A 16,077-nucleotide genomic window follows, 5' to 3' on the forward strand; every position below is an offset into this window, starting at 1 on the left:
ATAAAGTCTTAGAGAGAAAACATCTTTCTGAATCTGTCTTACTACAGTAAAGACCGGAACACTGAGCACAGCTGGGAAGTTTTTAAGGCCTGACCGAGGTACTCAGGCTCCTGGTACCTGGCAAACCAGCAGTGCTGACAGACCCCAGAGGGCAGCGGCGGGAGCACGCACCTGTGCAGTGAGACACGCCTTTGCAGGTGGCGTTGATGGCCTCCTGGCACTTCTTCTGGGCCGTCTCGAACCGGCAGTTTTTGCAGCAGGGACTGTTCCTGTCACTGCGGGGAAGGGACAGCTCCAGTCAGAGGGCAGCCCCACGGCCACCTCCGTGGTCACGGCAACCGGGCCCCGGAGCCCGGCTGGAGGGAAGTCTCCTGGCCGGGCCACCCTCCCGCGCTGCCCGGCTGCCCAGGGGCCCCGTCTGCCCTCCCAGCAAGGACTCGGGCAGCAGCGGCGCAGGTACGGCTGGTCCGAAGGGGCTCGTCTTTAAAACATCTCGGTGCTCTTGGCTTTCAAATTAACTTCATGTAGAAATTTACAAAGAACAAGAACAAGAGCAGGCCTGCGAGGCAAACAGCGGCCAGGAAGCTAGGGAGCCCGAGCCCCGCCCCCTGAGAATCACGGCGTTCACACACGCCCCGTGTTCCACCCCGCCCCGCCCCGGACACCCCGCCCGGACACCCCACCAGCCGCGGCCGCGCGCCCACCTGCACTGCACGCCCTCCTTCAGCGTGCAGTCGCTGTTGCAGCAGGTGTCGCTGTTCAGGTGCATGATGCCGGGGTCGCACTCCTCCCCTTCGTCCACCCTGGAGTTCCCGCACACCTTGTTGCTGCGCTCCTGGAAGCACTCCTGGGCCTTGCTCTCGATGGTCTTGTAGATGGACTGCTTGCTGCAGTTGGAGAACAGCTGGCGAGGGAAAGGCCAAGGGGACCCGAAGCAACGTGAGGACGCGTCGCCGTGTGCTTGCGGCTCTCCTCTGGACCCCGGACGCAGCTGCCCCACGCAGAGCCTCCTGGGGCAGGTCCAGCTCCATCGCGTCACCCCCAAATGGCCTCCAATGCCACCGCGTCCTCCCCCTTCAGAAGGCTAGAAAGCTGGCGTGAATTTGGTCAGGAGCCGAGAGCCGCCACAGGAAGGCCAGCTGCACACGTGCTGAGCCCGCGTGCCCCGGCCGGCCAGCTGGCCGAGAGCTCGGGCAGGGCGGTGCGGCGGACGGCTGAAAGCCCCGCCAGGCCACGGGCCGCCCCTCCCTCAGGCGGGGCACCGCCCGGCCACAGGGCGGACTAGACGCAGACCCGCCCTCCGAGGCAGAAGACCCAGGCACACAAACCGGGTCTGCGTCCGGGTACCCCGCCCGCCCTGCCTGGCTAGCTAGCTGCACGGCCCACGGTTCGAGTCTCTACGTCGCCGAGCACACTAAGAAGAGGCGGAGTGTTACTTACAGTCCGCTAAAAGACTAACTTCCAGACTGTTATCTGAACGTTTCCGTGGGTCCCCAAGATTTTAACAGTTTCTCTGTGACCAGTGTCTCAAAAGGAGCCTCCAGCCCAGCTCTCCCGGACCCTGGGAGCGGCCCTTCCTACAGGAGGACGACTGGCCAGGGGCTCTGAGCAGCCCCTTCTCGCAACCACCTGATGTGCAGACGGCATCGGGACGGCTGCCGGGGGGGCGGGGGGCGTGTGAGAAGGGTGAGCGCGGAGGGGACGCAGAAGTGCACGCGGGCAGTCACAGCACAGCCGTGGGGACGTGGGGTGCAGCACGGGAAATGGGGCAGCCAGAGAACCTGCACGCGTGCCCCGTGGCCGTGAACAATGCGGGGGAGGGGCCTGAGGGAGTGGGGGCGCTGGTGGAGGGGGCAAGGGGGGGAATCAGGACAAATGTAATAGCGCCATCGGTAAGATATAATTTAAAGAAAAGAAAAGCAGAACTCCGGCTATTGCCAAACTCTGACCCCAAGTGTTCTTCCTGTCACTATTTAGGTTGTTCTGCAACAGGGCTCCTCGTGTCAGCACAGCGCACCCAGTGAGGGGTTCGGGGCCACCGCCTGCTCCTTTGCAGTGGGCAGGACCGGTCAAGCTCCCGAGACAGCAACCTCTCATGTTTCATTGTTCAGAAAGGTTGACAACACGTGCACCTCGGTGTTTAAACGACCACGAAGGCAGGAGAAGGTTAGTGAGTAAACAAAAGGGTCTCCGGCGAACTGCTACAGTGCGGGCGTCCGCGGGCCGGGCTCCGAAGGGAGGCACGACAAACACCACAGCGTGTTTCCTGCGTGGCGCCCGGCTCCCCCACCCCCTCGCCCCCCTCGCCCCCAGCCCCGCCCTCTCCAAGGCGGCAGGCAGGGCGTCCTCCCCACGCTGCCCGCTGCCACGGCTCGCGAGGTCAGACGACGGGACCAACGTCTCAGGCACTGCCCGCCCAGACCCGAAGAGTCAGTCACGGCCACCCCTCAAGTCTCTGAAATCGGCGGCGGGACCTCAAGTCGACGAGGGTGCTCCGTCCGAAGCCCCGCCCAATCGCACGCCCAGTCCCCGGGTGCTCGGTGATCTGCAGCCCCCCCCCCCCGCCCCACCCCCCAGAAAGGACCTGTCCCGAGCTCCCACTGCAGTCACACGGCCGCTCCCTCTCCCGCCCGCACCGAGAAGCTCCGGGACACGCACCTTGTTGTTCTCGTGGTCCCCGCTCACGGCGATGGGGTACATCACGAACTTCCCTCCCTGGTCCTCGGTGGGGGCGCATTCCGCTAGACCGTCCGGGTCGTGTTCCGCCCCGAAGTTGTGCCCCAGTTCATGCGTTGTGACCAGGTCAGCTTCCTGGAAGACCACCCGGAGAACACGTTGCTTCCCCGTCGATACCCAGCCGTGGTCACTGGCTTTGGCCAGTGGCCTTGCGGACGTAAACCGGGTCCTGACCGACCAGATGCGGAAGGAAGCCTGGCCTCTGCTCAGGCAGCGACGCGCTCAACCAGGACAGCCCCCTCCCACGCTCCCCTGAGGGTTTGCGCAGCCCTGTGACCCGCTCCGTCCCCCGAGACAGAGACAGGAGCCGGTGGGCGGGGCTTCCAGACCAGCATTCTAACTGGAATGGACCGCAACACGGACCACGGCATGGAAGGGAGCCGTGCCGGGACCCTGGGGTGAGGAGGAGGACAAAGGCCTGGGCGTCCCAGGGCCGAGAGGCAGCGGAGGCCCCGGCCCCGAGCACCTGCGCTCCTGCAGCCGCGCGGAACGCAGCCTACGCAGCGCCGCCTGCGGACCCCTGCACTGAGGCCCGCGCGCCCCTTCCTGCAGTCTCTGTGTACGGGATCGTCTGTTACGTGGGCGCTCGGGGATGTGTCTAACGTGTTTCTAATGGATGCACCTGGGCAAAAACAAGATCCTAAAATCCTCCAGAGGGAGAAACAGGCCACATACGAAGAAAAAAAATTGGAATGACTTCAGATTCTCCAACAGGGGCACCGACACTAAGGGACAAGGGAGCAGTGCCTTCAAACGTGCAGAGGACGGGGGACACACCAGTCCTCGTTTTCAGATACGCAAAACCTCAGGGGCCTGCCGTCAGGTCCCCTCTCTTAGGAGACTCTTGGGAGAGGGCTTGTGGCGGTGTCAATCAAGAGGAGGAGGAACGGGGCCCCAGAGACAACTCCGCGGCGTCTCCAGACACCAGCCACACGGCGGGCCCGGGCAGCCAGCACCCACCGGGCAGGGGCAGGAGGGAGGGCCCAGGGGAGCGCCCCGGGGAAGGCAGCAGCCCAGAAGGCTCCGGAAGGAAGTCTGACTGGTACCTTTTATTCTCACACTGCCAAACAAAATACCCCACATGTATTACTGTTTTAGAAGACATCTATATAAATATACAACTACAGCAAATGAAAAGTCTGTCCTTCACAAAGATAGAAGAACGTACCTTTGTGAGAATGGTTTTACCGTAGTTTTTGGTGCTGGTCAAACCGCTGTTCAAGTAGATGTTCTTCTTTACGGTCTGGCTGTAGTACGCTGGAGGGGAGGAGACAGACAGACGCCGTGTCCGCACAGGGCACCCACCGTGCGAGCCCAGCGGCCTGCCGCGACCGCACACGCCCGCACACGCATGCACACGAGGCGGGGGGGGGGAGCTCACCCTTCGGACAGACGCCCCCGTGACTGTTCGCCCTGGGCGAGCCGACGTAGGCTAGCCCCAGGGTCCCCATATCGAAGTCCTGGTAGGTGAAGAGGTGTGCTAGGCAGACCTTGGATGCCTCTTCCGCTATATCGAAGCTGAATTGCTGTAAAAGAGAAAGGTGTCCTCGATTACATTGACGACATCACGCTGTACGATGCTCCAACCAAGCGCCGCGCCGCGGGCCTGCAGGTGTGCACCAAACTGCGAGGGCCGGTGCGCTCCTCGCCCCCGCTCGGCCCGCCCACCTGCGCAGGTGAGGTGCACACTGTCACCTGCCCTGGCGGGGAGACACGAAGGCCCACAAAGGGAACACGGGGAGCTCTTACAGCAGCAGTCGGAAGCCATGGGGCTGGCGGAGACCCTGCGGCCCAGCGCTGGGCACCCCAAATGTGTCCGTCTCAGGCGGGGACACCTCTCCGGGGAGTCTCAGCACTGCACTCCACACCGAGGCCTCGCACGCAACTCAAGGACCCTACTGGTTTGGCAGGGCTGTTGTTTCCTTGAAGTTTGCTTTGGTTTTACAATGTACGGGAGTTGTAAATGTAAACTTGTAAGAAAGCACGTATATAGTTTTATGTTACTAAAATTAAGATTAAAACCCATGTAAGTCAGCACTGGTGCTTTGGGAGGATATTTTTTTTTTCCCTTAAAAGCGCTCTACATATTACTTCAAAAACCTGTGCTAAAACCACCTGTGGTCTCCAATTTAAAAAGACCTTGATTTTTAAAATGCTTCACTGAGCGGCAGGAAAGGCCTGACTGAGAGACGTGGTGTAGCCGGGAGACGCCACCCTGGCCACGGGGGTTCTGACGGCTCGGCGGCTCAGGGGGCGGCCCCCGAGGACCCGCTGGGAGCCTGCAAGGGGAGCCTGGCTGAGCGCCTGCCGGGCCAAGGGTGCCCCCCGCCTGCACCTCCCTGCAGACAAGCCGACAGGGGCGACGGTTCGGCTGTCCCCGGGGCCGGGGCATTCCGGCCGTCAGTCACAGCGGCAGGACTCTCCAAGGACAACTCACTTGACCTTGTTGTTACAGGCTGAACTGTGCCCCCCCATTCACTCAAGTCTGAACCATCAGCACCTCCGAATGTCTGTCGCTGCACTTGGTGATGAGGCCTTTAAGGGGGTAATTGAGGCAGAATGAGGTCCTATGGGCACCCTCCCGAGAGTGGATGAGGGTTCAGACAGACAGAGGGACGACCACGTGAGGACACAGGGACAGGATGGCCTCTGCCAGCCCGAGAGACAGGCCTCAGAAGAAACCAAACCGGCCAGCACCGTGACCTCAGGCCTCTAGCCTCCGGAACTACCAGACGATGAAGGGGTGTCCTCTCGGCCCCCAGCGCGTGGCCCTTTCAGTTGCTGGCCGTCCCAACAGCCGGGAGCTCATGCCGAGTCTCGGGGGGAGACCGACGGCGCTACCCCGACCTGCCTCTGGGGTCGGGGTCGCCCGCAGGTCACACCGGACGAGGCACGTGGGTGCACCACACAGACAGGGCGCTCCAGGGGTCTCGCCCCGGTGAGGAGTCGGCCCCACTGCCGGAATTCCACTCCAACCCCGAGCACTGGACTTCCGCCTCGCGAGACGCCCCCCGGGAACCCAGGGGAGCCGCCCCATGCCAGGACCGCCCGTGCATGCTGCTGCGGGGAACCGGAGGGCCGCCTCCGGCTGCTGAGTCTGCGGCAGTGGTTGGAGCACCGAGAGGGGACCCACAGGTTATCGACCCCCCCCCCCCGCCCCCCGGCAGACAGACCCCGCCGCCCCACAGGCCGCGCCACGAAGCAGCAGCACACGCAGAGCCCGGTGCCAGCGCCGGACAGGCCGGGCCGAGTTCTGCCGGGGCCCAGGGTGCTCCGGTTCAGGACCTTCAGACCGATCCCCGGACAGAAACACAGACGCCCCCCGTTCTTCCACGGAACTCCCCGAGCCCCAGTCCCACTCCCGCTGCCCACTCTACTCCCACGCCGCCCGATCACCACGGGCCCCAGAGACTCCCTGCAAAGCTTCAGGGAGGCCGAACGAGCAACACAGCCCAGGAAACGTCCACGCTGGGCACGGGCCGACCTCCTGAGGCCCCGTCACCCACTGGATGCGCAGAGCTGGCAGGCAGCGGCGGTGGCGGCAGCGCTGCTCGGGGTGGCTCCATGTGCACAGCCTTTCTGCGCCCCCCCCCCCCCCCCCCCACTGCCACTGGCCCCGCTGCCGGGGACCAGGTGACTGCCCGGCTCCCACACACTTTCTGCCACGCGCCCCTTTGGCCGCGCAGACACGGCCCACCCGCAGGACCCGCCGGGGTGTCCCGGCGCCCCGCGAACCCAGGGCCCCACGACCTACCTCGAGCAACAGCTTCACGTCCCACGCGTCCTTCTCCTCGTTCGGGTAACTCTTTGCCATGTTGTAGTGCCGCTCACCGGGTTTCACCTCTTGCGGAGACTTGAGAATTCGGATCTGTACTTAAAAAGACAGTATGCTCAGAACCCTTCAGGAAGAAGCCACGACTCCGAAGGCTGCGTTGTCTTAGACATTCAAAAAAGACTACGATCCTAGAGAAAACAGGTTCCACAACCAGAACTCCACAGAATCCTTCGGCTCTAGAGTCAATGTTTAAAACGGGAGAAGTGTGTAAGGAAAACACGCCAACGAAGGACTCGTGAATGTATAAACGTGCTCCCAGATCCTCACCGCCTCTGTGTTCAGCCGGAAAGAGGACAACTTGTCCGGGAGGCGGAGGCGCAGGACGACGAGGTGCACGTGGCCGCAGAGCGCGGGCACGCACGGGGGTGAAGCAAGGGGCCACCCCCCGCACACACACACACGCACCCCACACAGGCGTTCGGGCGCCGGAACGCAGCCACGCTGGGCACGGCCGCTCCGGGGCTCTCGGGCCGCCTGCCTGCCTGCCTGCCTGCGGGGACACGCTCTGCCGGCTCTGCCGCCACGCGGTGGGCTCACTGGGGCGGGCTTCGCGGCCGTGCTGGCGGGTGGTCCCGGTCCATTTGGGGACGCACCGGGACGCCTGCTGTGACTGCACACCTCCACACACCTCCCCACCCACCTGTCAGCATTCAGTAAGCCGTGTGTTCTCATCTCCTTCGTCACACCTACGTTTTTCAGCTGGCCCCGAGTTCTAAAGCAGGGGCGTCAAACTCACTTTCGCCGGGGGCCACGCCAGCCTCGCGGTTGCCTTCGAAGGTAATAACTACTTCAGGACTGTATAACTGTAACTGCTCCTTAACAGTCAAGGAACTGAAGTCACATTCGGCCCTTCGAAGGCAACCGCGAGGCTGGCGTGGCCCCCGGCGAAAGTGAGTTCGACACCCCTGTTCTGCAGCAGAAAGTTTTATCTACTGATCCCACAAAACCCAAGCACGTTGCTGCTGTTTTAAACCAGCGAGGCAGCCCGACAGGCGCTGCGCCGGGAGAGCCGCGAACGTGGTCGTGGGGCGGGGAAGCTCCACCCGGGAGGACGGTGCCCGCCAGTGTGGGGGTGCACGGGCGCGCGCACACGCCGCACAGGCACCAAGTGTCTCTGGAGACACACACGGCACCGGTGACACGGGCGCCTCTGGGGAAGAACATGTCCCAGGGGGCAGCTTCCCTGGCTTTGGCACCACGTGTGCGTGACCTCTTCAAACAGTAACTTAAAAAGAAAAATGCAAGCAAAAGAATGGACAAGGGAAAATAATTCTTAGTTTTATGCAAGTACTATAAGAGTTTAACATTTATAAGAATGATGTATAATTTCACACTTTTAAAAAAAATATCTAAATTCTATCTACAGAACCTATAATAGAGTTAATTTAGTACAAAGAACCTAGGAAAAAAGTAGAAATAGTAATGTCCATAGTCTCCATATCAAAGTGTCTGTCCAAAGCAATACCCAATTTCAAAACAGTCTTTTTAATCAGTCTTATGAATTGGGAACAACTTTTACAGGAGACAGAATGATGACATTAATACATCACGGCTGGACATACACGCTATTAAATCAGGAGCTGTGGGGAGAGGAGGCCCACGGTCCTGTGTGTACACGTGCCCTGCAGTGCACACAGCAGTTCTCAGCAGCATCTCTGACTAGGGACCCGAGGCCAGGTGCCAGGACTCCAGCGACAGAGACAGACAGACAGACAGACGGCCCAATCAAAGACAAAGAACGCGCCCTGGCTGGTGCAGCTCAGTGGATTGAGCACGGGCTGCGAACCAAAGTGTCGCAGGTTCGATTCCCAGTCAGGGGACATGCCTGGGTTGCAGGCCACGGCCCCGAGCAACCGCACATTGATGTTTCTCTCTCTCTCTCCTTCCCTTCCCTCTCTAAAAATAAATAAATAAAATCTTTAAAAATAATAATAAAAAAAAGACACAGAACACAAGGTGGGGGTTAAAAGGCCGTGGACTCAGAGAAAGGAGAGATCACAGCAGCAAAAAACCTTCTGCCTAAAAGAAGCTTTAGAACAGAAAACTTCATCGTCTATAAATAACACCCGAAGCGCCATGTAACACCACACAAGGGTCACTGGCACTTGCGGGTGTTCAGCTGTGACCCCGTCTGAAGACAGGCTGTGGGGACGGGCGTCCGTGACGAGCACCGGCACCGCACACTCACGAGCGCCGTGCGCACTCGCGGGACCCGCACCTGCTCTATCTGCACCCCGTAGCCTCTGAAGCCCGCGTTGTCCCAGGAAGTGTTCCGGTAGATGTCGTCCACCCTGTCGATCAGCTCTATCTGTGGGGGGGGGCGGGGGGAGAGAGAAACGCACATCTTTACTGCTCTTCCAAACGTAACGACTCCTGCAGGGAAAGAGAAGTCAGTGTAGAGAAAACGCCATTATAAAAGTCTCCACCAATCGCAACGACTAGCACGAAGGTGTTCCTTTTATCACCGACACCACTGACAGAGAAGCTGCTCCCAGCCCCAAGTAACGGCCGCTGGCTGCATGAAACAAACAGTGGGGCACCGTGTTCCAGATCCAAGCGGTCAGACGTGTGCTGAACCGAAGTGCCCAGTAACGGGCTTTTTAAAAACTGCCATTCCGGTCAACTACAAAAACGGAAGTCAGCAGTCAATCAATTTAACTAAAATATTCCCTTCTAAGAAGTACTCTGCCCTCACTCCAACCCTCGGCACGCTCCTCAGTGCCCCCCAGAGGCGGGGGAGCAGCTCCTGGCACCGCTAACCCTGCCCCCGGCCCCACTGGGCAGAGCGCAGCACCGAGGCCCGTGACGAGGGCACCGGGGCAGGAGGGGCCACCCCCCCACCCCCCGCTTCCTTCTGCACTCGGACTGGGGAAGGGGACGGTGGGCACAGAGGGTCAGTACAGCAGCCAAGGACGGCCCACACTACCTAAGAACAGAACGTTCCTCCCCCATCTCCTCCTCCCAGATCACTTTCCACTGCTCAGAAGTGAGCAGGTGAGGGTTGCTCAGACGACCGTGAAGCACATTAGAGGCAGGAAACTGCTGTTTGCTTGTAGCAACTGTAAGGCTGAGAAACACGGGTTTTAAGACTAAACCTCTCATTATGTTCATGTTCTTGGTGTAACGAACAAAGAAGTAAATTAAGAGGAGCCCCTTGAGACAGAGCCCCATTCAGAAGCTTTTTCGAGAAAGCCCTCTCCTACGGAGGAGCGAGAACCACAATGACTTCACACGCCGCTCCCACTGCCCTGACAATGGGCTCTTTCACGGCGCGGGAGAGAGGGCATGGGAGGCGCAGGCAAACAGAGCCGGGAAGGGGAACGGCAAGGCGGCGAGAAAGCAGCCTTCACTGCGCCGGGCCCTCGGTCCATGAATCGCTGCATTCTCTCATCTCCTGAACAGCCCTCGGCCAGCGCCCAGCGAGGACCGGTGAGGTCACACTGGGAAGAGATGTCAATGAAACCCGACCCCGTGACTTTTCACACTGCACAGTAAATGCTTGAAAACCCCACGTCGATGCTTCCAGCACCTTCCCTGCACGTCTCAGCCCTACAGCTGGTTACAACCCCGGGAATCCCATCGATTTTGCTCGAGTCCGACAGCCAGCGGTGTCACGACTCAGACCAGACCGCCTTCCCTGCAACGCGCACAACTAAGGCGCGCCGGCTCGTGCAGACACCTTCGCCACGCCGGAGCACACGCCCGCACACGTGGCCAACGAGACCACCGCCGCCGCAGCGGGGGTGCTTCCACAGAGCTCACGTCTAGGGAGAGAGGCCCGAACCTGAAGCGCGCCAAGAGGCTGATGCGCGGGAAGCAACAGTTCAAAGGTAAAACGGACTTCCCAAACTCCGAACGCAGACTCTCTACGCGGTGATGTCAGAACCTCAGAGGACAGCCCTCGGGTATTTCACAAACCACCTCGGCGTCCGGGACAGACCCGGCCTCCGCACGTGTCCGACCACCGCAGGCCTCTCCGCGCCGGGGTGCGTCGCCGGCGCCGCGGGCACTCACCAGGTAGTTGGTGGTGGTGCTCTCCTCGCCGCGGCCCATGTGCCTGTAGAAGCGGTGGTCCGCCACCACCAGCAGTTTGCACGTGTTCTTCAGGGGGTGCGGCTCGGCCCTCCTCTTCGCCCGAGGGGCGCGCTCTAGTACGGATTGGCACGCACCATTACATCAAAACTTGTCAAAACAAGGGGTTGTTTACAGTAACCCTTTTAATCTAGCATGTTTTTAAAACAAACATTACTTGAGCTTAGATATCTTGAACAAAAAAACAATTTGGAGGAAAACGGGGAAGTAGTATGAGGTTTTAAACTTGTAGAATTCAAAACCAAAGAAAGGTATCTCTGTAATTTTTAAAAGGAGACGACTTTAAAAAGCACTCAGAAGTGAAGCAGTCACCTGTTTACTGCTGGGCTCTGAAGCTTCCACTTTATTCTGGAAGTAAGTAAAAATGTCACGGTAATCACACATTAAAAATTAGTTTGTGTTAACAGGTTGTTTTTTCTTATCAAATAATCAAACTATTTAAGAATTTATTTACATACTAAGCCCTGGCTGGTGTGGCTCAGTGGACTGAGCACTGGCCTGCAAACCAAAGGGTCGCTAGTTCGATTCCCAGTCAGGGCACATGCCTGGGTTGTGGGCCAGGTCCCCAGTAGGGGGTGCGCAAGAGGCAACCACACATTGATGTTTCTCTCCCTCTCTCCCTCCCTCTCTTCCCCTGTCTTGGAAAATAAATAAAATCTTTTAAAAAAATAATTTATTTACATAGAAAATTCTAGTAATATTTTCTAAGGTTTTAAAAAATGAGGACAGATTGTTTCTCCAAGATGGTTGTTTTCAAACAACTAAATGGATCTGTCCCAAACTGATCACCTCCTTCTCTCTACACAGCAGAGAACTCTCATTACCAACTTCTTTATAAACTTATCTAAAGGTTGTTTTACAACAGTATTATTTTGTCATTTTTAAATACCTGCAAATAAAGAATATTTCCCTCAGAATTTTTAAAAAATTTTATTTATTTAACTTTACAGAGAGGGAAAGGAAGGGAGAGAGCGGGGGAGAGGAACACCCATCAGGTGCCTCTCACACGCCCCCTACTGGGGACCTGGCCCTCAACCCACTCAGACACACCAGCCAGGGCTCCCTCAGATTCCTAATTCCCCTTCCCCAATCTTTTTTTAGGTCCAGTCTTTATTGTCACCACTGTTTTCTAGTGTTTTCATTTCTTATAGGCAAAAGGATTAACTTTAACATTTCTGAAAACAACTACTTTCAACCTGATAAACATTGTTTCAATCAATTAATCATCACCCCGCTGAAGACAGCCGTAACGCTTGCTTTTCACTCGAAACATGTTCCCTAAGTCCTACCGTCACGGGGCTCCCTGTCTACCAGCCCCTCCGGGAGCAGCTCTTCATCTTCCGCCTTTATGTACCCGCACACTTTCGAAGACTGGAAACGCGAAACATTCCTGATATCTTCAGATTTATAAACCAGCATCCTCTTGTCTTTAGTATCATTAATTAGTCTCCAAAGTGGCTGAAATAGAAAAAGATTAAGACAGAAAATATAAAAATTTCTGAACATTAAATTCTTACATCCTTCCTTGTTTTTGTTTTGCTTTTTTTTAAAAACCCTTCCCCAAAGGACACGCCTATTGATCTCAGAGAGGGGGGGGGGAGGGGAGAAACATCGATCGCTGTCTCCCGCACGGGCCCTGAGAGGAGCCCGAACCCAGGGCAAGTGCCCTGACCGGGAACCGAACCCGCAACCTTTCGGTGTGCCGGATGACGCTCCAACCAACTGAGCCACACCAGCCAGGGTCCCTTCCTTGTTTTTAGATAACATTCATTTCCAGGTTATTAAAATGACAAGTCGTTTTATCAAAAATACACCATTCCAATTTTTATCACAGCGTTTCCATGCCGGTAAATAAATACATGGGCTATTCAGTCTTTGGCGTTATCTGTCCATGAAGAGGGGCACCGTGCTGCAGAAGTTATGAAGTCTTTCCGAAGACCCGGAAGGCAGCAAGCCCCCCGTTCCCATCCACTGGCACTGTTCCAAGGGACGGACACACAGCCGCCACGCGAGTCAGACCAGGTTTCGGCTCTCGGGCTTCTTCATTCCAGCTCCCTTAACATCTTTTTATGTCCAGGGAAGAACATTTTTGTGAGAAAAGACCAAAAACTTGTAACAATATGCCTAGAATTTATCAGTTCCACGGAAAGCAGTTTTTCAAAAATCTTCACTGACAAGACTGTAAGGCCACGGTAAATCAGAACTGACACACTCGAGAGGTTGCCCACATCCACAGGGTCTCTCTGCCCCCGTGTTTTGCCATGCAGAACGCGCTCCCGTGCACGATGTGCACCCGTGTCTGGCTATTTTTTTCTACCTCAAAAATTTGGGCAAAAAAAAAAAATGCCCATCAAACATGGCAAAATACAGTAATTTAAAACCAAGTTCCTCTCTGCAGGGGCTGGTCTCATCAGAGCTGAACGGCCTGTGAGAGACACATGAAAAAGATATGAAATTTGTATAAACATACACACACGCATTTGTGCATCCACGTCCATCTGGAAACGGAACTAAAATCACAAGAAAACGCTACTTCACACCCACCAGGAAGGCGACAACCGAAAGCACACCCGGTAACGGGAGCGGGCGAGAGTGTGGACACACCGCACGCCCGTGCACTGCTGGTGAGAGTGTACACGGTGAGCCGCACAGAGCGCCTCGTGGGGAACAGCGCAAGGGCGAAGCGCCGCCCCACGGCCCAGCAGCCCCGCCCCACGGCCCAGCAGCCCCGCTCCTGGTTCACACCCAAGAGAAACGGAAACGTGTGCTCAAGCAGAAACCATCCCACCAGTGATCACAACACTGCTCACCGCCGTCGAAAAGTGGTGAGAGCAACTCAGATGTCCCCCCCGGAGAGCGAACAAGCAGGACGCGGTGGGTGTACCCGCACGGGGGGGGTCTTATCTGGTAGCCAGAGAAGTGAAGCTGACACGGGCTACAACACGAACGGAACCCAAACACATTCCAAGTGGAAGAAGCCAGTCACGGCACAGCACATGCCGCGTTGAGTCCGGTCACGTGAGGCGCCCAGGCAACCCCCTGGAGGGAGAGCACTGGATCGGTGGTTGCTCAGGGCCAGGGGAACTGGGGGGAGAGGCTGGCGGGCTGCTAAAGGGTAAGAGGTTTCTTTTGGGGGTGATCGAATGTTCCAGAATTGGTGGCGGTGATAACTACACAACTGTGTGAACACACTAAAACCCACTGAATTATGTACTGCGAATGGGCACAGTGCACAGTGTGTGAGCTGCACATCAACACAGCTGTGAAGTGCACACGGGTATGCCCTTCCTTCGTGACCCACGTACGAGGCAGATTTAAGAAACAACGGTCACGGAGCCTCAGGGCTAACTAACCAGCTTCACCCGGCCTGCAGAGAGAAGAGGAGACTTTTTTTTTATGCTGGTACAAACATTTCTAAATTCACATTAATAGTTTTACAATATAGCCTGCCCAACACAGAGAAAGACAGCAGGCTTTGGGATCAGAGACACCTGAGTTCAAATCTCTACTGTACCCCGTGATTTTAAAGATAATGTAAAATATTAAGATGTCAAAACAAAGGTAGTTAACTATCTCTGCTACTAGAAGCAAACCCTACTACCACCACTACCAGTTAAGGTGCTGGAGAAACCACCTGCTGGGTAACGAGGTGAGAGGCGAGACCCCCGCTGCACCGGAGAGCGATGGCGGAGGCTCGAGGAGAGACTGTGCGGCTGCGCGCTGACCGCCGGCGCTCACGAGCACGGGAAGCCTTCACCACAGCAGACGCTGCCACGGTTGCCGTGTGTCGGTGCCGTCGCCACTGCCCAGAGTTCTCTCATTTTCCTAGAGACACGGAATCACTTCGGCCCACAAATCTGCTTTTCCGGGCTAGCCCATTTTCCAGGCTGGGGCCTGGCTCACGGCTGCGTGCCCGCCCAGACGTCGTGACCGCGACAGTCTCGGCTTCCCCGGCCGGAACGCCCACGAGAGAGTGGCCAGGGCCCGAGCTTCCCACAGTCCCCTCCTTTCACCTCCCAGAGTACAAACTATCACCACCCTTTCCTGACCCTGCATTTCCAGAGCACCCAGGAAAATAGGGGAAACGGGCAAACAAGACTTCGCCTTCACCCTTGAGGATGTTTACACCTGCAGCAGGATTACTAAAGAAAGAAGAAGGAAAAACTGAGTCACAAGGGAAATTTTCTCTTCCTCTTGTACAGCCCACGTGACTTCTATTCAGTCACAGCACTCAGAAGCACAGGGTGCGTGTCACCCTGCTGGTGTGGCTCAGCTGGGTGGGGCATCGTCCTGCACACCGAAAGGTCATTCGCTCGATTCTCGGTCAGGGCCCATGTCCAGGTCACGGGTTCAGTCCCCCATGAGGGCGTGTGCAGGAGGCAGCAGACTGACTTTTCTCTCCCATGTCAGTGTTTCTCCCTCCCCCCCCCCCCCCCTCCCCCCCCCCCCCCCCCCCCCCCCCTTCTCTCCAAAACCAACAGCACGTCCTCGGGTGAGAACGAAAAAAAGAAAATACAGGGTGCATCTTATGACAGCTTCTCAGCTGTCTGTAAAAAATATTATCTTCTTTTTAAAGAAGAATCATCCACTTCTCTGGTTAAAGTACTCCAAATACAAGAAGGAAATTAAGTATCATTACAGGCCTTTGTCTTCTTAGAACAACTGAGAAATCACTTTTTAAAAAGCAGAGGTATGTAAGTGAAGTCAGTCACGCAGAAAAGGGTGAGAACCACATGACTTCACTCACGTGTGGGATATGAAATAAAAAGCAACAAATGAAGAAGCAAACAGACAGAAGACAAACTCACACAGACAACAGAAAGGTGGCTACCGGAGAGAGGGAGGGAGGGGCGGGAGCGGACGGACAGAGGAGGCCCGGGGGGTCCGGCCCACGGTGACAGAAGGAGACTAGACTCCGGGGGTGAGCACGCATGGAGCACAGAGATGTCGTATTATAATACAACGTTGTGCACCTGAGATTCGTGTTATCAGCCAGTGTTACTCCAATAAATTTGACGAGAAAGAAAAACGGAAACGAAAGTGCACGCCGAAGAAGCGCGCGCGCAGGCCCACCTCTACGTTGTACTCCGCCGCGTCCGTGTTGATCCGTATGGTGACGTCATCGTCCCCTATGTGGGCCAGAACCCGAGAGTTGGGCTCCCCTTGGGGGAAAAAGGATCTTTCATTACTGAAACAATTTGTATCAAAAACTAAACTGCACAGCTGCCGTTACAAACCCACGGGGCCCTTGGTCAGCGCGAGCGAGCCCGCGCGGAGGCCTGCCCTGCCGCTGGGGGGCCCGGACCGGCCAGGGTCTCCCTCCACGGGGGCCTCGCGCCGGCGTCTGAAACCCATCTCCGTGCCTCCAGCTTCACGTGAGAATGGCCTGAACCTATCTGTTTTGGAACAAAACA

The 16,077-nt window shown here is 57.1% G+C and overlaps 1 protein-coding gene across 2 annotated transcripts in view; it reads right to left on the bottom strand.

Annotated features, from left to right (window-relative positions):
• The window catches only part of ADAM17 (ADAM metallopeptidase domain 17), a 38,092-nt gene that overhangs the window by 8,527 nt on the left and 13,488 nt on the right, over positions 1–16,077 (bottom strand). For both annotated transcript variants that reach the window (XM_028515350.2, XM_028515351.2), the window contains exons 4-13: positions 15,737–15,825; positions 11,953–12,121; positions 10,586–10,719; positions 8,790–8,879; positions 6,491–6,604; positions 4,118–4,262; positions 3,905–3,993; positions 2,659–2,811; positions 705–904; positions 172–275 (exon numbers count right to left, since the gene is read on the bottom strand). In XM_028515350.2, coding sequence (XP_028371151.1) covers positions 172–275; positions 705–904; positions 2,659–2,811; positions 3,905–3,993; positions 4,118–4,262; positions 6,491–6,604; positions 8,790–8,879; positions 10,586–10,719; positions 11,953–12,121; positions 15,737–15,825 — 1,287 coding nt within the window. The remainder of the gene's footprint in view (positions 1–171; positions 276–704; positions 905–2,658; positions 2,812–3,904; positions 3,994–4,117; positions 4,263–6,490; positions 6,605–8,789; positions 8,880–10,585; positions 10,720–11,952; positions 12,122–15,736; positions 15,826–16,077) is intronic.

This window comes from Phyllostomus discolor, chromosome 6, assembly GCF_004126475.2.
Source record: "Phyllostomus discolor isolate MPI-MPIP mPhyDis1 chromosome 6, mPhyDis1.pri.v3, whole genome shotgun sequence".
Lineage (NCBI taxonomy): Eukaryota > Metazoa > Chordata > Mammalia > Chiroptera > Phyllostomidae > Phyllostomus > Phyllostomus discolor.